General features: G+C 44.9%; 2 protein-coding genes across 29 annotated transcripts in view; one reads left to right on the top strand and one right to left on the bottom strand.

The window, feature by feature from the left end:
- Positions 1 to 9,357, bottom strand: part of FNBP1 (formin binding protein 1) — a 121,159-nt gene extending 111,802 nt beyond the window's left edge. For 27 of the 28 annotated variants that reach the window (XM_070251668.1, XM_070251667.1, XM_070251657.1 and 24 more), the window contains exon 1: positions 9,061 to 9,338. In XM_070251668.1, the coding sequence (XP_070107769.1) occupies positions 9,061 to 9,084 (24 nt within the window). In that variant the 5' untranslated portion in view covers positions 9,085 to 9,338. Of the gene's footprint in view, positions 1 to 9,060 lie in introns of all 28 variants that reach the window. The other variant, XM_023629141.2, reaches the window with a different exon arrangement.
- Positions 9,358 to 14,876: 5,519 nt separating this feature from the next.
- Positions 14,877 to 22,134, top strand: part of GPR107 (G protein-coupled receptor 107) — a 71,222-nt gene continuing 63,964 nt past the window's right edge. The window contains exon 1 of the mRNA XM_014736087.3: positions 14,877 to 15,528. Coding sequence (XP_014591573.2) covers positions 15,388 to 15,528 — 141 coding nt within the window. The 5' untranslated portion in view covers positions 14,877 to 15,387. The remainder of the gene's footprint in view (positions 15,529 to 22,134) is intronic.

Genomic DNA, 22,134 nt, shown 5'->3' on the forward strand with positions numbered 1-22,134 from the left:
TTCTCATGGACATCTTAGCATCTTGTGAAAATTGAACAGTGCAGATAGATAACCTGTTTTTAAGGATAAGTAAAATATAAATTTAAAAATTCAGAGTCATGGTGAAAAAGATATTTTATATACACATACATACTCATGAAATCCAAATTTCTTTGCCCAAACATTGCTAGGCATTTCCATATATATCTATCCCAATGAAAACATTTTTAAATTTCTTTTTTTTTTTTGAGGAAGATTAGCCCTGAGCTAACATCCGCTGCCAATCCTCCTCTTTTTGCTGAGGAAGACTGGCCCTGAGCTCACATCCGTGCCCATCTTCCTCTACTTTATATATGGGACGCCTACCACAGCATGGCATGCCAAGCGGTGCCATGTCCACACCCAGGATCTGAACCAGCGAACCCCAGGCCGCCTAAGCGGAACGTGTGCACTTAACCGCTGTGCCACCAGGCCGGCCCCTATTTTTATATTTCTTAGCTAAGAAGAAATCAATCTCAAACTAAGCTGATATGCAGAATAATTCATTAACTGTCTCAAGCAGGAAATATCCAGCTTTTGGGGGGAAATAATGTGACTTCAGTAGCATGGTAATAATAGCTAAAGAGAACTATTTCCCCTCAAGGGATAACATTAAAATTATATCTTAAGTAAAGTCAAGTGTATTACTAACAATTAGTATGGTTAGTGTTTTGGAATGAATTTCATATTAAAAAAGAAGGAAAAGATAACCATGCAAGGTCTCCAGATTTCCTTTCCAAAGCAATGATTTCCAGGCATTGTCCTACTATGAAGTTATTTTATTTTACTGTTAACGTGTAAACACAACTTTAAGTCAAAGGACAAAGATTTCACTGTGAAAACGAGAAGGCTGGACAGAGAATTGCTCATTTTTCACAAGTCCTTCTTACAGCAGGCGAGTTCTGCAATTTGTTGCCAGGCAACAGGGCTTTTTTCCTTTAACCCTCCCGGTGACCATACTCACTTGTACGTACCCATCACCTCTCAGCCAACCATCTCAAAGCACTCTGCAAACAAACACTCATCTTCATGCCTGCTTGTGAAGAGGAAGCTACGCAGCATCACACAGCATCATACCACTTTATGGAAAAGGGAAAACGAGGAACAGGGATGTGAGGACCTGCGCAGCACTAATAAACAGGAGACGCGGCAAGCGGTGCGAGCCCCTCCAGGCTGTCTCACTTGCCTGGGAGCGCCCACGCCACTCCTCCCAGGAACCCATCAGGTACTTGAATGCATTTCAGGAACCCACTCCCAGTTTTGGTTGTGCAAAAAGAAGTCCAAGGGCAAGAGCTTCCTGTAAAATTGCCTCGTTTTCTTTGCCACAGATAGGAGGGGAAAAGTTTAGTTTCTTATCCCTCAAGAACCAAGACTCTGAAAGCCCTGAATGTGACAGCCAGAGCACCTTTAACATGGTCAATATCCATATCCTCTTTGTTCTTTTCCAATTCAATTCAAAATACTTTTCACTACGACATACTTTTGTTAGACACGAAATCAGGAACTTTATCCTACTCTATCTAATACTTTTACAAATTAATTTCTTTAAGTTAGAAGAGAAAATAATAACATTGGATTTGAAAGAATGAGGGGCTCAGTAGACACATGAAACGCTTACTAGAATCCAAGCTTCATTCATAGCCGTTTCTGCTGGGTCTGCAGCACTATGAGTCAGAGGCTCAGGGATTCGCATATGAGCAACAGCAAATGTTTCAGAAAGCAAAACCTCCATCGGTGACAGGGGAAATCCGAGTGAGTAATGGGGAGAAAAGGGATTTCGAGCTACTAATACAGAAGATGCAATTTTTAAACTACATTTATTTAGTGTCATGAAAAAAGCCTAAACTTAAATTCTAGCACTAGCTCTCATTGTTTGGGTGAGTCTGGTAAATAACTTCACTTCTCTGAGACATCTGTGAAACGGAGATCACTGTTAAACTCACAGGGTCCTTCTTAGGTTATGAAAGGATGCATTTCAATCCCCTAATAAGGGTGCATCAGATACTTCACAAGTTGGTTCCCTTCTGTTTTCATATTTTAAAGGATGGGGGCAGAATTTTGGTTCCTTGCATGACTCCTCAGGAAAGCGGGGCAGCAGATTAGTAATATAACGTGTGGTGGAGAAGACTGAGGCTCAAGGAAACCCTATGGGGGCAAAAAGATGAAACAAGAATGCCAAAATATCAATCAGTTTGAAGCTGGGTGATGATTACATAGGGGTTGATAATATTTTTTTCTGTAAGTATGTTTGAAAATTTCTATAATAAAAAGTTCGAACAATAATAATTTTTGAAGGTATTAACTTAAAAAAAAAAAAAAAGGAAGAGGAGGAGGGCTCTTACATCCCTAAGACCTAGGATTGAATCTCTACTTTCTATCCTGAACTTGGGCATGTTATTTCATGCTTCTGAGCCTCAATTTCTTCTTATACAAGGGAATGATAATGGTGTGGCGGGTGCAGAGATGTGCCGCTCAGATCCCCTTTCCAGAAAGAACCTGCTGCCCACCTGCAAGGAGTGTGGCTGGCAAACAGCTTCTCTCAGCGTCTGCCTCATCTTTTGAGCCAAGGTCCTGGTCTTCTTTTTTTTTTTTTTTAAGAAACAACTTTTTTTTTTTTTTAAGTTTTTTTTTTTCCTTTTTCTCCCCAAAGCCCCCCAGTACATAGCTGTATATTCTTCGTTGTGGGTCCTTCTAGTTGTGGCATGTGGGATGCTGCCTCAGTGTGGTTTGATGAGCAGTGCCATGTCCGTGCCCAGGATCTGAACCAGTGAAACACAGGGATGCCTGCAGCGGAGCGTGCGAACTTAACCACTCGGCCACGGGGCCAGCCCCAGGTCCTGGTCTTCTTATAGCAACCCCCAGCCAATGACTGAGCACGATGGCAGCCAAGGTCACAGTGTTCTCATGGGGCAGTCCTTGGCCAATGAATGAGCAAGGCAGCGGTACAAGGGCTGGCCATTTCTGTCCCATGTGAGACTCCTTGAATGGGTAATCTTGGCTCTGGAGCTCCTGGGTGGCCTGGTAGAGACTGTTAGGCTGCATCCTGGCCTGACAGCTTCCTCTCCCCAATCACACATCCTCCATTTTCCTTTCACAGGTGTTCCTCTCCAGTAAAACTAGACACTCCTAGCTCCATCTCAGCATCTTCCCTGATGCTGGCACAAACGGTACTTACCTCATTAGATTCTTGTGAAGATAAATGAGACAATGGATGGAAAACACTTTGCATAGCACCTAAGACAGGATAAGCTCTCAATAATCGGCAATACTGATAACTAGCCAGCAGTGTTTAAGGCAACAGGGCATGGTGCTTGTGAAAATATTACAAGAACTATAGAGTTTATGCAATTATAAGCTATTCCTATTTTTACAACCCATAAAGAGAGTAGAGAAGTACAAATGGAACCTGTAGTTGCTGAACATTATACACCAAAACCACAGATTTTAGTCTAAGAGCTAATTTCCATTAAAAACCTCATTCCAATTACTAAATGGTATGTTCTAAATTTAAAAAAAAACACACACAATATAGCTTATATGATACTATAGTTTAAATGTGAACAGGTATTACAACTTTTGCAACAAGAAATTGGAAGTTTCATCTACCTTTTTAAAATTTTTGTTATGGGTGGTTTGAATCTATTTCTAGCATTAAACAATTGAGGCTATTAAGCCTTACAAAAATTTAACACAGAATTTTACAAATTGGATGAAGTTTATGAGTTAAAAGTTGGTCCCAATTGGAAGACCATGATCAATCAATATTAAAAACTTGTATATTCCCGACTAACTCTTTAATATAATATGCATATTTGGCCCTTTATGATTTTTTTAAGTTTTTAACTAGACACATCACTAGGCTCAAGCTACTATAAGCATACATTACTAAAATAGGAAACAAATATTTCATTATAAACACTAATTCCAGAAGATTTCACACCCACATTCTAAAATCTAATTAGATTAATTTTCCAAGGCATTTGTGTATTCTTGGTAGCTTGCAATTTTTAAGTGTGAAAATGAAGCCTTATTTTTAAATGTGGGTGGTGTTGATGAAACAAGTATGAGTAATACTTGCAGGAAACACAATATTAGCTTTAGCTAGGAAGTGGGTGACACTTGAATAGTCCTTCAAAGACACTTTCCATGTCGTACCAATGTAAATCAAGACTTATAACGTGGTCAGACAGTCAGCACCAACACTTACAGAACTCCCGTATGATGCTTGAAACACAGTTTTACCTACCAAAAACGCAAATTTAGGGTTCCAGCTAATGTATCAAGTGAAGGCAACAAGCTGATATCAGCCACAAAATCACCAGACCTCCCACGGTTTGTTTAATATCTACTAACCAGAAAAGACTGCGTGCAAAGCCTGTTTTAACGGAGAGGTGGGGATGACAGAATTAAATCTGATTCAGTCTATCTTCTGAGGTAGTTCTGCTCCACTTAGCATAGTTCCGGGAGCACTGTCTCTCCCTGTTGTTGGTCTTGCTATGTTTATCCCAAACAGAAACCTCTGAAGGGTTGAGAACAAAGAGCAGCAGAAGAGCTACGAACTGTAGTTAGCACTGCCCTCCACTCCGCATCCAGCAGCACAAGATGGTAATGATTCTCCAAAACTTAGAACTATTAATAGTCAATTACTTCTAGATTAAAAAAGAATCAGGATTGCCTAGCTTAAAATTCGGATACACGATACAGTGTTCTTGTATAAACACACACGGACATACCAGGCACAACGAGCTTGAACAACAGAGAAGACAGAGTTTTCAAGCCCCACTTTAAAGGTGAAAAATGTCCCTTCGGGCAGAGAGTATATGGGAAACCTCTATACCTTCCGTTCAGTTTTGCTGTGAAGCGGCTCTAAGAAATAAAGTCTATTTAAAACAATTTTTAAAGTTGCCTAGAATTACAGAAAATTTTTACAACTGCCAAAGCGCAGAAAAGCGTTACAATTATTCTTCCATTACTTTAAAAAAGCAAAAGTTAAAACAAAAGGAAAAAAAGGATTCAGTCATTTTCAATAAATATTTCCTGAACGCCTACTATGACCAGGCATTGTGCCTGGTACAGCGGGTGGGTAACTCGCTGCTGCCTCTTTAAAGGGGCACACCACCATATTCAACACACTGTTGAATGCGCATTCTATGCCTGGCATTCTCCTAAAAACACAGATTCAGAAAAAATTACGCACAATCAACACAGGTGGCTTCTTACTATGTGAACCAATATGTATTATTCAGTCTTGCTGTTCACTTTCTTGTTTTTGGTATTTTGAGCCACTCTCCTTCCTATTAGCACCAAAGCACAGACATAAAGATGGCAGAGAGGACACCAGGAGACAAAAGTAGCTTCTGTCACTGAGTAATTGGTTAGCTGCAAAGAGTAGAACGATTATGAGGAAAGCTAAAATTTCCAATGGATTTATTCATACTTCACATCAATGATCAAGCTAATAAGAAGTTGAATTGAGGGGCTGGCCCCATGGCATAGTGGTTAAGTTGGGCAGGCTCCGCTTCCATGGCCCAGGGTCAAAGGTTGGGATCCTGGGCACAGACCTACTCCGCTCATCAGCCATGCTGTGGTCGCATCCTACATTCAAAATAGAGGAAGACTGGCAACAGATGTTAGCTCAGGGTGAATCTTCTTCAGGAAAGAAAAAAAAGTTGAACTGACACTTCAATAACTTGCCACTTCTTTCAAATAAGTAGGTAAAGAAAAAACATTCAAATGTAAGAAACTCTTGCTTTGCCATTTCTCCAATGACCAGTCACAATTCCAATAAGTCAGTGCAAGCTACTTACCCTATTAACACTACCTTCCTAACAAAATCTGCAGTAAATGCATTTCAGTTAATTTTACAAAGAAACATAAATCTCTCTTTTGATTCTGATGTTGCAGGCTAGAGTTAAGCCTACTTTACATGTTTTCACTGAATTAAGCAGACATCCTTCAGCGTATACGATGTGACTTACAGAGCCTCAGATTGGTCTGAGTCTGCACATAGTAGCTGTTCGATAAAAATTTTAAAAGTTGATTAAAAGGCAATGTTATGAAGAGCTGCACAGAAACAATTTTGTTATAACCTAAGTGCTTTAAAACAGCCATTCATACCTTATTATGACCTTCTGATACAAAAATTAAAAGCCTCGATTTAAATTCAAACTAGTCCAAGAAATTTTTACAAATTATGGGTTTCAAGTCTACTTTTATAGTTGTATGAAAACTTCCCTCAAAAATGTCCTAGGATTGAACGATTACTCCTATGGAGCTGTTAAAAAAAAGAGAGAGAGAGAAAGGTTTTACTCTGTCTACAAAGCAGGATGTGGCCGACGAGTAGGCCTTAAATGTAAAGTGTGTGTTAGAAACCTGTAGTTTTTAACAGCCTATATGGACTTTGACTAAAGTCCTAAAATGTGTGTAAAACCTGGTGGTATTTGTGAAGATCTGTGACAGTACAACCACCTGTTAGAAATGACTGATGGCCGCCAACCCATAGCTCTGTCTCTCTCCATTGAGAAGCATCATTTTGCCAAGGCTTGAGCTCCCGGTCATTATCTCATTACCCATGTGCATGATTCGAAAGCCACATGCAAGGGGAACCCTCAATCGTTCTGCCCTGCCCCGGGCTGCCCAGCACTGCCCACTGCGCTGCATTTCACAGTCTGTCCCCACTGCAGGACTGGAGCTCTATTTTTCAGAATCCTCCATTATTCCAGTCTTTCTTTAAAATCTCAAATACCCCTAATAAAATAAGGCAACTGAAAACAGACATTCTCTGGCTCTTAGACTTCTTGGTATTTCACCTTGAAACTCCGATTTTGCACCTCTCTTATTAGTGCAAATGTGTTCATTCCTTTCCCTCTATTAAACTATAAGCACTCAAGGGCAAAGGCCAAAGCTCTATTAGAATGCCTTTTGAGTAGGACGTCTTTTTTTCTTTCACTCTTCACTGACATACACTTGCATATATACAACTGCTAACTGACTCATTCTTCCTCATAAACTTACCAAGTGAAAAAAAACTTCAAGCAGTTTACACGCCTTCTCCCTTAAAAAATCTCTCCCAATTATTGTTATCGTAGAAAATTCCAAGCATACACAGTCGAAAGAACAGTATCATGAGCTTTTCTGTACCCCTTATCCAGCTTCAACAATTACCAACTCAAGACCACTTTTGTTTCATCCATATCCCCCATCCACCACCATCCCAATTCATTTTGAAGCAAATCCAAGACTTCACATCATTCATCTATATGCCAGTTCCCATTTGTTTTCAACAACTCCTTGTCTTTGCCTTCCTTCCCATCCCTCCACTCCCAAAAAGAAGTGTATAGAATAATACAGGGCAACTGGAGCTCTTTTATCCATTTTCTTCTCACGGCTACCTACTCTCTTCCGGATCACCTTCTACAACATTCACCAACATCACTGGGAAATGTCCACCATTGTGTTCAGTCCTTTTAACCGCAGCCCATTTCACTTAGAAGTATACTGTATTTTTCCCTCCATAATCCCTTTCTCTTGTTTGAACGAGTAGGAAAAAAAAATTGTGCCCAAATTTCTATTCTCTTGATAAAAATTACTTCTGATTTGCTCCCCCACCCCAGATAAGCTAGTGGAGAAGGAATAGAAGAGGAAAGAAAAACAACGCTTAAAATGGTAGATTCTGCCTAATCAGGTGCGTGCAAATATTTAAAAGCATCTGTTATTTTATTTCTAAAATGAGTATGTGTAAACAGCAGCCGAAATTTTCATGCATCCCTTTTGATAGAGGATGTTTATAAAATGAATTATCTTAATTTGAGCGAGCTACTGCCTTCAGGATTTTGTATTAGTAACAGTAGCTGCTTCCAAGCCTAAGGAATGGTTATGTAAAAACAATTAAAGCCAAAAAAATAAATAAATAATCAGGGAGGATGCGCTCTGTTTCTATCGCCGCTCCTACCTTGTTTTATTTTGACGTGAGATTTCTTGGCCTCAGCTCGGAGAGCAACCACCACCCTACACTTTTCTCCTCCACACCCTTTACAAATGGAATTCTGAAAGGAGGCACTTTCGAGTTCATCATGGGAAATGCCTCATCTTGAGAACGTTTCAGCGCAATAATTGAGATTTCATCCACTCCTCCCTCTGGACACTGCACTGCCCATCCCTGACCCAATGATTTCCCCAGGAAGCCAGAGGCAGACAGGGAACCAAGCTCCATTCCACGACCCACAGCCTCCCCTCCTCGGCATCCTCTATTCGCCAGGTCCGGGGAGACGGATTCCAGACACCACGTTCCTTGTTTACCGATCCGCACCCCCAGGTTAAGGGTCTCGGCAGGGCGCCCCTCACCGCCAACCTCCCCCATTTTAAACCGTTTCCTCGGAGCAGTTAAAGATTTACCCCGAGAACGCCCCTTCCCGAAGGTGACACAAAATCTCCCTCTAACTCCGATGACTTTCCCCTCCAGGCCAAACGCCGCAGTCCTCACGTCCAATCCAGGATCGGAGCTGCCCCTCAAGAACTACAAGTGCGCCCCAAACCGCCACAAGTCAAAAGTCCTCGCCTCCAGAGGGAAGACACCGCTTCTCGCCCCTGCGCCCCAAAACCCAAGACCTCGGCCCCGGCCGCGCCGAGGCGCCCCGCCCCCGGGGAAAGCGCCCGATCCGCCCGCTCCTCCACCGGGAGAAAGCAGCCTCAGGAACTCGGGGCTGGGAGCCCCGATAAATAACGCATCCCCGAAAACCCGAGGGCCTCCACGCCCCCATCGAAGCCAGCCCGCGGCGCATCGGTCGCTCTCCCCGAGGGATTAAGGCTCCTTCCAATGCACACGGCTGGCCTCGGGGCGCCCCCTGCTCAGGCCGGCGGGGACCCGCACCAGCTCCCCGGCCTCCGAAGGGCGAATCCGGCTCGCACCTCCTGCTCGGGGAAGGCCGACGAGGGGCACGGGACCTGCGCCTCGCCCCCAAACCGCGGGGACCCCGGCCCGCGCCCCCTCCCAGGCGCGCCAGGCACCCTCCCCCGCCGCGGCGGGCCCAGCCCCTCACTCACCCAGAGCTCGGTGCCCCAGCTCATGGTGCAGGGGGCGGGAAGGGGCGCGCCGCGCGGCGGTCGCGGCTCTCCGGCCCCCCTCCCCGGCGATCTCCTCGCCCCTCGAGATCCTCGCGATCGAGGAAGGCCCGGTGCCCGCGCGGCCGCCGCCGCCTCCTCCGGCTCGCCGCTCCTCGCCCGGGGTCTCCTCGGCCGCTCCTCCTCCCCGTCGCTCCTCAGCAAAATGGCCCGAGGAAGCAGCAGCCGCGGCCGCCGCAGCGCCCGCCCGCCCCACACCCGGGAGCGGGGGAGGGGGAGGGGAAGGAGGGGGCGGGGCCGCGCCGGGGGCGGGGCCGGGCTGACAGCTCGCGCACGCGCGCCCCCCGCCCCGCCCCACCCCGGCCCCCCTCCCGCCCCGCCCCCGGCCCCCCCTCCCGCCCCGCCCCCGGCCCCCTCCCCCCGCGCCCTCAGCCCTGCCCGCGCCGCCGGGGGTCTGGGAGCACGCGGAGGGAGGCGGGAGCGCGGCCGGGCCGGACCCGGGGCTCCCCCCGCCGATTTTTTTTATTACTTATTAGCAACCACACTCTCTGCTCTTGGGACGACCCCTCGCCTTTGAACGTAGCCGGCCCTGTTATTACCGGTGCTCTGCCGGGGCCTGAGGTTGCTCCCCTGCGCCGAGCGCCGCCGTGGACTGAAGGACAATCTTTTTCCCCGGCAGCCCTTCGCGCCGACCAGAGTTCGCTCGGGATGCTCCCTCCCCACCGCCGGGAACCGCCGAGGCCCGAGGAGCCTGCAGCCTTGCGCGGGGGCAGTGGGGCCTGGTACGCTGATGTCTGTGCCCTGTACGGGTAGGGACGTCGAGGCCAAGAGCGACCGAGCAGCTCCGCGTGGCTGGGGAAGGAACCCAGGGACGCACAACCAGTGATTTCTAATCTCTGAAACCAGTGATTTCCAACTTGTTCGGCCAAGAAACTCTCAGACGTGAAATCACGTTGCCGCTTAGTGGGTAAGAGGAAAGGCGCTGTGCCCACAGATAGCGTGTTTGGTTCCGATCCAGCCTCCCGCACGTACTAGCTGGGTGGCCTCGGACGAGGACTCCACCTCTCCAGGAACCCAGAGCCCCCCCCCCGCCGAATGGAGGTAATAACGCATCCATCTCCCCGCGGGGTGGCGAGGATCAAGGACAGGAGCACCTGTTACCTGGCCTGTGGTTAGGAAACGGAAAGCTCACGTGTCGGTAGATAAGTGACTCCCTCACTCTATTCCCAGCGTCTACACTAACATCATTCCCGACAAGCTATGGAGAATTTGCGGAGTTCCAACTCTCCTCTGAACCACTGGGCCCTTTCTCCCCAACTTTTCTCTCTCCCTCAGTTAATGCTACTGACTTTTCGGAATAACTGTGGACTCCAAAAATGGGCCCTATTTTAGAAACATTCACAATGACGCCTCTCTCCAAGCCAAACACCCCAGCTTCAACCAGCTTATCATTCTCCTCCATGAAAGGGTGGAGCTGAAAAACCCCTGCCGATAGACCAAGTCGACTTCCTTTGTTGGACAGAGTTACAATAAATTTAAACTGTCAAAACTGTTTTGGTCTGTCTTTTTTCAGTTTCAAGTTCCCCTCCACCCCCTCGATTAGTGTGTGTGCTTAAATATTGTGCTCTCACAGTTACCAGGTCTGGGAATTCTTTACTCCAGAGCCGGCTACATACACAGCGATCAGAATGGCCAGCCACCTACATCCCAAGGCAGGTTAATAGCCAGAGGATTTGGAGGGGTTAGAAATTCAAACAACGCCACACAGTTTAGTTTGCTGTTTGGAAACAGTAAGTGAAAACGCAGGTTATCTAAAAAGACCTTGCCTCAGTAACCACCTCAATTTCCCTTCCTGCCAAGGCTTGAATATTTTTTCAGTCAAATACAGTGATCTAATCTTGACTGAGTTCTTGGAGACTTCTCAAAAACAGTGTCCACTTGTGCGAGTAAGCTAATCAGGAGGAAAAACACCTGCTGCTGTAAAGAAGAGGAAGGGACAGAAGGAAAAAAGAGACCACATGAAGACGGAAATTTTTGAGATGAGTAAGCAGGAAATAGTCATAGGAACCCATTAAAAGCCACAGCAGCAGATCTATATGAAACTGGGTTAATTTGATCACACTGCAAATATCTTTAACTTCATTAAGTTTGGGTGCTAACTGGAAAAAGATTGAAAATGTTAGAATCTTCAAAAAAAAAAAAAAGGGAAAAGATGCCATTGATCTTAAAGCAATGGAAACAAATAGGATTGAAAATAAGGAGAAATAAACCAGCAGAGAAAAAGATAAATACAGCACAGTTCTCTTTTGGAAAAACTAAATCCATTTCAGTCTCCCTTATAGTAAGAGGCAGCAATTCTAAGAAGAGGAGTTCTCACTATTAACAAATTACTGTGACCTGACCTACTTAGCAATCAATTTTCACAAGAGGTATTCTAAACCCTGTCTATGTAAATGCTTGAATGACGTAGGGAGTCAGTCTGGGTTATGTACACCTGTTTCACCTCTCAGTAACATCTCGAGAACCCACAATTATGATCTTGGTGAGTGAGTATATAAATTTCCACTGACTAATCTGATCACAAGGACGTTATTAGCACTGAAATAAGGTATCTAGACAAAGAGAGACCCTGTATAGGTTGCTGTGTAGTTAGAGGTAAACCATTCTATTAAGGCTTTTTGGCAATTCTAATGCTCTTTGCAATTAATAAACATCTAATTCAGGGGCTTATATATATAGATACCTCTATCTATCTATCTGTATCTATCTTATCTTTTTTTGTTGTTTTGGTTTTTTAAGGAAGATTAGCCCTGAGCTAACTGCTGGTAATCCTCCTCTTTTTGCTGAGAGACTGGCCCTGAGCTCACATCCATGCCCATCTTCCTCTACATTATATGTGGGACGCCTACCACAGCATGGCACGCCAAGTGGTGCCATGTCCACACCCAGGATCTGAACCGGCAAACCCCAGGCTGGCAAAGTGGAACATGCGCACTTAACCGCTGTGCCACTGGGCCGGCCCCCGTCTTATCTTTTAAAGGAGACAGGTTTTGTAATTGTTAAATTGAGACCCTAGTGTTCCACTACTTATTAGGTGTGTGGCCTTTGGCAAGTTATTTACACTCTTCTGCACGACGGTTTCTTCATTTGTGAAATGAGGGAGCTGGTGGGGGGCATGGATTCAGTGTCAGCCAGATTTGGACAGCCCTGCACAGAGCCTGCAGAGCTTTGGATCAATTATTTTCCTTCTCCAAGCCTGTTTCCTCCTCTGTAAGATGGAAATAATGCTCTGACTTCAAAGGTTACTGCAAAGAGTAAAAGAAAGAATACATGTAAAATGCTTAGCGTGTAAGGGCACAAGTATCGGTTCCCTTTCCTTTCAGCTTGTTTTCTGGAGAATTTTTATTTATTATATCAAGAAAAGCAATCATTTAAGCACTTCTGATGCAGCCAGACAGCTTGCCCGAACTACAATTGATTGGTTATCTATTGGTGAAGCACTATTCCTACTGAAATTCTCAGGAATTTTTTTTAATTTAAAGTAGCTTCCATTGGTTTCTAGCTTAAAATGCTCCATCTGTTTAGCATTCAAACTACTTAGTCAAGAAGGCAGTCAAGTGGAAAAAGTTGGAGTGGGATAAAAGTAGGAACTTTATGGTGAGTAGAATCTTAAAACGGCAACCAATTTTTGCACCCGATAATGGAATTCCCTGAAAGGGTATAAAGATGTGCATAAAATCAGAAAAAAACAGCTGTCCTGTGGCCAAGCAAATCACACATTGTGCCACCAAGGTGAGGAGACGTGAACTGGAAGCTTTTCTCGAACCCGTAGGATTTAACACGTGTCAGGGCCGAGCTTTTCCATGAAGATCACTCTCTGCAAGAGGCCATGGGCTCCCCCCTGGCCCCAAGACATGACGTTTGAAGTCAAAGAACGAAAGTGATATTTGACTTCTGAATGTATTGCTAGGTCTCAATTTTTCTTGTTTTTGGAAGATCAGCCCTGAGCTAACATCTGCTGCCAATCCTCCTCTTTTTGCTGAGGAAGACTGGCCCTGAGCTAACATCCGTGCCCATCTTCCTCTACTTTACACATGGGACGCCTGCCACAGCATGGCTTGCCAAGCGGTGCATAGGTTCATACCCGGCTCCAACCAGCCAACCGGGGCGCTGAAGCGGAATACATGAACTTAACCGCTGCGCCACCAGGACAGCCCTTCCCAGGTCCCAGTTTGACCTCTAGTTCTCTATACTGTCTTTATAGAGGTTTTTGGTCTAAAATATCAACTCTTTTGATAAGAAAAACAAATAGCAACTACATCTTACTACAACTAGAGAATATTAATCCATTAATTACTTAAAAGATTTCTGGAAATTTCTACACTGATGCCAAATGTTATTAATCACACTAGGTTCAAATTACAAATTCTGTTACTAGTGACAACCTTCAGTGGATCCTGAAAAGTTAGAAGAAATAGAAAAATAAAATGCACTTGACCGACAGAGTAAGGCTAAAAGCCAGATTTAGGACATCAGTCTTTCCAGCCCCTCCAGGCCTTTTCAGTCAATACCTTAAAGTTTAATGCCCCTTTGAGAATGCTGCCAGGGAGAAGCAAGCATAACTTGTTCTGTTACTGACCAGGTCTGTTTCTAGTTACAGCATCATGGTTATGCAAATAACCTTTTCTTGAAACTCAGAAATCATGTGCCGACATAATTGCCAAGACAATAGTTTTCACAGAATTTGAAAAGTGTCTAAAAAATGCTTCACTTTAAGCCTTTGTCATTAGTGTTTCCATTCTTATTTCTTTCAATTCCAAACTAATGACTGGTACAATGTGGTTCTCAAAGGCCTGAAGGAAGCTATTCTTCATCGACCTCTGGGAGACGGTTTAAACCTCTGTGAAGGTCACCTAATAGTTCCCAAGGGAAAAGAAGCAAGCAATAAGAACCCAAGTTTAAGTGCTTGTAAAACTGTTTTCCAGAAACTAAAAGACAAAAGTCTTCTATTTTATAAACTACTTAAATGTTTCATCACTATTATGTTATTAAATGAAATTAAGACGCTTCCTGATCATTCTGTTTTTAGAAGTCTATTACATTCAAGTTGAAAACCAGAGATTCTCAAAAAGGGCATCTAACTTTAAAAAGTAAACAATAAAAACACACCAAAGCATTGCAAGCTACCTTTGAAAAGGAAACTACACTTGAAAGTCACCTTTCCCTTTAATGACTAGTTTCTTACTAAAGTAAGAATCGGTCAACTGTCTGTGGTATTTCCTCTTGACACCTAAAAGAAAAATATCACTTATTTTACATTCCTATTATGTTCTTTCACAGTGCTGATTTTTAAAATGCTTTCTGAAAATTTCTCATTTGATAACACATTGGTTACTCAGACGCTGGGATTTTATTTTGAAAAATTTTTTGAAGATAATGGAATTTTTTGAAAAATTAAAGAATTAGAAAGCCATGTGTGGCATAGTGCAAGGAATCCCCCCATTAAAGATCTCCCTATAAATTCCACAGATTAGAAGCAAAGAAAGTTTCCACTCATCCTCTAGTGGTCCCACGAACGGCAGGAAGCAATATAACACAGTATTTAGAAGTTTCCACGTGATGTCCAGCTCAACCCGGAAAAAATGACTCAGAGCCTCAGTCTGCTTACCTGTTAAGTGGGGATAATGGTTAACACCTACCTCCTACCTCACCAGACTGTTCCAAGGATTAAATGCAATAACGCACACAAAAGGCGTAACGAAGCGCCAGCTAAGCTCGAGAAATCGTATTACTACAACCACTTCGTCTGAAACTTTAGTATGAAGCGCCTCAAAAAACCCAAAGGACCTATGACAAGCCGTGAACTTGCTATTTTTCACCAAGTCAACGCCGCTCGTGCAAACAACGGCCAGGCCCGGCGCTGCAGCCACAGGGTGAGACATCCCCGACCCGGAGAGCCGGGTCCCCCCGGGGTCCGGGTCCCGCAGGCCCACGGGCGCTTTCAAAGCACGGCGGGTCGGAGGAGACGCCCCGGCCGGCCCTGCCCAGGACGGTTGCCATGGCAGCGATCACAGGGTCCCCGCGGGGGGTTCTGGCTAACCAGAGTCCGCACGGGGGAGGCCAACTGAACGGCCACTCGACGGCCAGCTTGGGCCCCTCGGCGACTTCCCGGGGCGCACCCTCCACGAGAATGACCACTGTCCCCGCGCCGCGGGCCGCCAAGCCCTTCTGCCAGGCTCTTCCGGCGCCGCTGCCCTTTGACCCCGGAAGTGGGCGGGAGAGGAAGCGGCTGGTGATGCTGGAACAAACATGGCCGCTCCGGCCGCTGGCGGCCTCTCAGGCTCCCGCTGGCCGCGGCTGACCGCTGGCCTCCGGCTGCTCCCGCTCCTGGGACTGCTGCAGCTGCTGGCCGAGCCCGGCCTGGGCCGCGTCCACCACCTGGCGCTCAAGGTAAGGCCGCCGAGGGCCGAGCAGGGCCGGGCCGGGGGGCGGAGGCCGAGGCTGCTCCCTCGGGGCTTGGGGCAACTTTGGCCCAGGAGGGGTCTCGGATCGATTGGGCCCGCTTGCTCGCCCCCGCGGGCATGGCCTCTTCCTGAGAGAGGTCTTTTGGGAACTGAGGGAGTGGCGGGGGTCCTCGGGCTGTCTGGAAGGGGCAAAAGATTCGAGCTGAGAAAGGGGAAGGAGCTGACCTGCGGCGTAACACCGAAGGACTCGGGAGCCCCAGCCTGCAATCCCTGCAGGCTTCCCTAGGCTCCTCGCCGATAGGCAGCTGCTCTTCCCCCTCCCTTCTCGCCTCCAACTTTTATCCTCGACGTCGCTTTTTCGCGGTCTCCACTCCTCCATCCCCTCGTGCCCCGTGAAAGTACACGGAACCTTGGCCTCAGTTTCCCAGTTCAGCTTAGGGCGCTGTGTAGACTGACCAAAGGGGGGACGTCCGGGAGGAATTTCAAATCTCGCTTGAAATACGTGACCGAGAACTTAAAACCAGGCTTAAAAATATGTTTCTAATTAGAGGGCCTGCCTTCTTCTGCCTGGCTCCTGTCATTGTCTGCCTAGGAAAAGAGATTTATGATACGCCTAGAACGATCCTTTCGATCTTGCATTATAACTCACAACTAAAAGTCATCTAAGACCAAAACGTGCCTCCAGGCGGTTCAGCAGGTTAACGTATCTGGGGAGTAGAAAAATAAATCTTTATGACCCAAAGCCTTGTACATTATTTTCATGATGCATCATTTTCTAAGAAGTTGTGGGATTGTAGAAAATTTGCCTTATTAAAACACATTAACAAACCGTGAAACATTGTATTTTTGTAAACGTAGAGCTTAAAGAATACAGAACCTGGCTTAAAAAGTCTAGCCAGACCCATGCATCATACTTTGGGGTATCACTTGTTTGTAAACAAAAATTACCTGATTGAGATGGTTTTCAGCACCAGGGAGCTAGATGAGTCTTAGCTCCTTTTCAGAAACTGCTGAAAACTATGGAACGTCTCCCCAAAAACGTGCAGATAGAAATGTAGGCAAAATTTTCTTGGCATTTTTAGGACTTTATAATCTTGCTGAAACTTAGCCATAGACCCTAGCTCCCAAGCTTATGACTCCAAGTCAAGAACTCCTGATCTTTAAAATTCTTTCATTTTATAGTATAAGATCCTGAGTCTTACATTAAGTTATGTAACTGAGTTCATATAGCTTATAAATTTGAAACAAAGCTAATAGTAGGACACACTGGATCATGTCTCTTGGCTCCCAGTACAGTGCTCTCTGTACATTTCTAGAATTAAAATGTCAGGTGGCTGGCATCATTAGGTAAATACTGACAGTATAGGTAGAGATGAAGATGTCTGCTGGCCTAAGTGGTAGAAGCAAACTGAACTGATGTAATTCTGGTGGTTGATTTTTCCCTATTGTGCTAAGTCTCTTAGTATTTTTCATCTTTGTAAGTTGTTTGATAAGTACTGTGGTGCCAACTCCATAGTCAGTACTGTGATTGTTTCTTTTCTCTCTCTTTTTTAAAGATTTTACTTTTCCTTTTTCTCCCCAAAGCCTGCTGGTACATAGTTGTGTATTTTTAGTCGTGGGTCCTTCTAGTTGTGGCATGTGGGACGCCACCTCAGCATGGCCTGATGAGTGGTGCCATGTCTGCGCCCAGGATCCAAACCAGCAAAACCCTGGGCCACCGCAGCAGAGCGTGCAAACTTAACCACTCGGCCATGGGGCCGGCCCCCTGTTTCTTTCCTCTCAAACATTCTAACTTCTTACCCAAGGACATGGAAATCACCTAAAGAGAGCTCGTCACAGCAGCAACATTAGATTGTCTTGTTTCGCTTGAGACCAAGAGAAATAGGATGTTTGATGAGGTTACAGACCTAGACTAGCAAGAATGGCATGAAGAGATCCCTGAGTGCCAGAAATATGCGTTGATCTTTTTAAAAACTTTTTATCGTGGAGAATTTCAAACCTATACCAAAGTAGAACAGTATAATGTACTCCCATGGAGCTGTCACCCAGCCTCAGTAACCATTAAACAGTGGCTAATTCTGTCCCATCCCCACACATGTCACTTCTCTCTTCATATTCTTTCTTTTTTTTTTTAATTGGAAACAAGGTCTTTCATTTTTCATTCACTTTTCTTATCCCATGCTACATTTTCTGCATTCTCCTGGTTTTCTCAGTCTTCTCAAATTCCTTCTCTTTTGATCTTTCTTTAGATTCTGTACCTTGTTAAAACAACTGTATTGAGGTATAGTTTACATACCATAAAATTCACCCATTTTAAGTGTACACTTCAGTGATTGTTAGTGAATTTACTGAGTTGTGCAACTATCGCCACAGTCCAGCCCTAGAGTATTTCCATCACCCTCATAAGATCCCTTGTGCTGGTTGACAGTGAATTCCCATTTCCACCCCCAGCTCCCAGCAACCACTAATCTACTTTCCATCTCTATAGATTTGCCCTTTCTGGATATTTCATAGAAATGGAATCACACAGTATGTGTTTTTTTGTGTCTGGCTTCTTTTGCTTATGTTTTTGAGATTCATCAAATCTGTCTGTTAGTGCCATGTATTAGTAATTCATTCCTTTTAATGGCTGAATACTGTTCCATTGTGTGGATACCACCTTTTGCTTAGCCATTCATCAGTTGCTGGACATTTGAGTTGTTTTCATTTTTGGCCACTGTGAATAACGCTGCTACAAACATTCATGAGCAAGTCTTTGTGGGGACTTATGTTTTCATTTTTGGGGGTGATACCCTAGAAGTGGGGTAGAATTCTGGATATGTGGTGGATTTATATTTAACCTTTTAAGAAACTGCCGAACTGCTTTCTGAAGTGGCTGTACCATTTTACATTCCCACCAGCAATTTGTGAGGGTTCCTCTTTCTATACATTTTTGCCGGCGTTTGTCAGTGTCTTCTCATATTATTTTAGAATGAATCAACGGCATCATTATCATTTGATCCATAAATATTTCAGTATGTACCTATAAGAACTAAGGACCCTTTTAAAAACATAACTACAATACCATTATAACAAAAAATAATAATGTTAATATTTACCAAGATCAGGTTCAAGTTTCCATTGGTCATAAATGGATTTAAAACATTTTTTTAACCAGAATCTAAATAGCATCCTTACATTGCAGTTGGTCAACATGCCTCTTAAGTCTCTTGTAATCTAGAGGATCTCACTCCTTCAAGGCCCCGTGCTGGATTTTGCTGGTTATTTCCTTGTGTAATTTAATATGTTCGTCTGTCCTTTGTGTTTCCTGTAACTTGCTAATTGGATCTAGCGGTTTGACCATGTTCAAGTTTGATTCTTGAGGCAGGGCTGTTTCCCGCGTAGTGCTGTGTTGTTCCATGGGGAGGCAAGGTGTCTGCTTGTCCTTCTCTTTGTCACGTTGGCCCTGTTGATGTCCAATGCTTACGTCCCTTTGTTCATTCGTGTCTTGGTCTGTTCAGGATGCTATAACAATACCACAGACTGGGTAGGTTATAAACAACAGAAATTTATTTCTCACAGTTCTGGAGCCTGAGAAGTCCAAGATCAAGGTGCCAGCATGGGTGCATTCTGGTAAAGGCCCTCTTCCTTGTTCATAGCTGCTGCCTTCTTGCTATGTCCTCACATGGTAGATGGGGTGGGAGATCTCTGTGGGGTCTCTTTTATAAGAACACTAATCCCGTTCGTGAAGACTTCAGCCTCATGACCTAAGCACCTCCCAAAGACCTCCGCACCTCCTAATACCATGATCTTCAAGTGTTAGGATTTCACTGTATGAATTTTGGGGGACACAGACATTCAGACTGTAGCAGTTAGGTATTGATCTGTAATTATGCTATTTGCTCTCAAAGTATAGGACTGCCTTTATTAAGTTATATATTTTATGGTATGGTAGATCTTGTTCTGTTTCTCAAACATGGCCCCCAAGACAAAGGAAAAGTGTATTAAAGTGCAAACGTGTCATTCCTCAGGCATCCACATGCTCAGGAAGCATTTATGGATTGCTTATATAAGGCATGGTCCCTACCCCTGTGGCAGTTTCAGGCCAGCAGAGAAAACAGGTAGAGTCTTCTATATTCTGAGTAGAATATAGAATTCCCTCCGTTGATAGGAATTTTCTTTAAGTATTTTTTTTCCTTAGGAAGATTCACCCTGAGCTAACATCTGTTGCCCGTCTTCCTCTTTTTGCTTGAGGAAGATTGTCCCTGAGCTGACATCTGTGCCAGTCTTCCTTTATTTTATATGTGGGTCGCTGCCACAGCGTGGCTGCCGAGGGGTGGTATAGGTCTGTGCCTGGGAACCAAACCCGTGGCTGCCGAAGCGGGGCGTGTGAACTTAACCACTAGGCAACAGGGCCAGCCTGACCCTTAAGTATTTTAACACTTCTTGACTTTGTAGACTCAAGCTGTGGAGTACAATTTAGCCTTTTCTGGATGATAGGGAGTGTCCATTCACTTATTCAATAAACATTTTTTTCTGACTCATTACTTTGAACAAATGTTACATTTAAAAGATCAATGATAGTATTTTAGTAGTCATTTTCTAGTTCTCATTAATGGAATAAAAAAGGATAATGAGAATTTTGTGTCAAAGATCGTCTGATAACGGTTTTTACATGGTGGCCTTCTGTGTTTACAAATATAGGCTATTTTGATGACTGATAATTCTAGCTTTCGGGTAGCCGCTGCCTATGAGACTGGCCAGGAAGTGTCTTGCTAAAGCTTTGAGTGCTTTGATTTAATTTGGACATTTCTTGGGTTGAGTACTTTTATAATAATTATCCGTAAATTATAACTTCAATGACCAAAACTTCATCCCGGCAGTGTAATGAAGTGCAGGACAGAGCATGACTTTGGAATGAACAGGTCTGACTTGGGATCCTAACTTCTGTTTGATGCCGTATGACTTTGGGGCTAGTCTCGTAAGAAATCCTCTTCACTGGGGGGGGGGGGGGGGGGGGGGTCTAGATCAGAAGGTGTTAAGTGAGAAGGTAGATTAAAGCAGGAAATCACACAAAAAGGGTATGTACCTGAAACATTTTATTTTGACCTAAAAACTACGATTGTAGCTTAATTGACTAAATGAGTGATTTTAAATGTGCCAGATGACTTTGCAACATATGCCTTCTGCTTCTTGCTTGCCTACTGGACGGATACTCCTTGGGTATCTGTTATATGCTGGGCAGGCACTGTTCTAGACACAAGCTGTGGCAGTGAGTGGGGCTAAGCCCTTGCCTACATGGAGTTTTCAATCTAGTGGTAATGGACAATAAGCTCGGAAACACGTGAGTGCGCAAGTAACTTAAGATTGGCATAAATTGCTGAGAAGAGGATAAAACAGTGTCGGGGTAAAGAGCAGTGGAGTTGGATGGGTTGTCCCGGGAGAGCCTCCCTGAAGAGGTGATGTTTGAGCAGAGACTCAAAGAACTAGCCAGCGCTTGAGGATCTGGGGAAGAGTGTGAGAGGCAGAGGACACAGGAGGCGCAGTGGCCCTGAGTGGGACGGTCTGCATTTTCATTTGTCCATGGAGCTGCAAGGAGGCCTGTGTGGCTGGAGCACAGTGGTTTGGGGAAGAGAGGAGAGGAAGCTGAAGAGGTGCAGGTGAGCCTGGAGGCCACGGTAAGATGTGCGGATTGTATTTTGTGCACTGAGGAGCCTGCCCTGGTTTTTGGTATAAAGGAACGGTTCCCTGAAGAAGTGACATTAAAGCTGAGACCTGGAACGTGAGTAAGAATAAGCCAGGGTCAGCTGGGGTTAGAGTGTGTGGAAGGGACAGCGTGCCCTACCCTGATCTTTGGTTCCCTGATCCGCGAAATAGGGGTGATGGTTGCTTTCTGTCAGGGAAGCTACGAGGCCTGGGTATAATTTGTGTAAAATAATAGTACTGAGTAGTAGAATGAACTAAATAGTAAGTGCATTCATTCAGCATTCATTAAATACCTGTTGTGTGCTAGGTGCTAGGATGCAAAAATGAGACAGGCACGGAAACAGGTAGTTTTGATACAGCCTGGTGGCTCTTTAACACAACAGTCCTGTGCAGGGGCTGTGGGAGCACAGAGTCCGGGACCCTTTCTGAGAGGCCGAGATAGGGAATATTTCCTCTGAGAGCTAACATCTGAGTTGTACCTTGGAAGAGTTTACGTTTTAGGAGAAAAAATAAGCCAAGAGAAGCATATGGAGAGAATAGGGTGGTCCCGTCAGAGGGGACAGCCTCCTGAGCATGGTGGCAGGAAGTCATCCATCATGCCCGGTGTTGACGTGCAAAGAGCAGAGCAGAGGAAATGCGTGGAGATCGGCCTTTGTAACATGTGGAGGCTTTGGGGAGCCCCTGACGTTTTTAAGGCCGGGAGTGACTGAATAATTTGATTTTATGTAGATTTCTCTGGGAGTTCAATCAGGGGGCAAGACTGGAAGCCAGGGGTGAGCCAGGTTATAGAGGCACTCTAGGTGCGAGATTAGGGCCTAAAGTGGGGGCAGGAGGGAGAAGAGGGTACAGACCCCCCCCAGCTATTTAGAAAGTAAATGATGGACAAATCTCGGGGTAAGGGAGGAGG

The sequence above is a fragment of the Equus caballus genome, chromosome 25 (assembly GCF_041296265.1).
Source record: "Equus caballus isolate H_3958 breed thoroughbred chromosome 25, TB-T2T, whole genome shotgun sequence".
Classification (NCBI taxonomy): domain Eukaryota; kingdom Metazoa; phylum Chordata; class Mammalia; order Perissodactyla; family Equidae; genus Equus; species Equus caballus.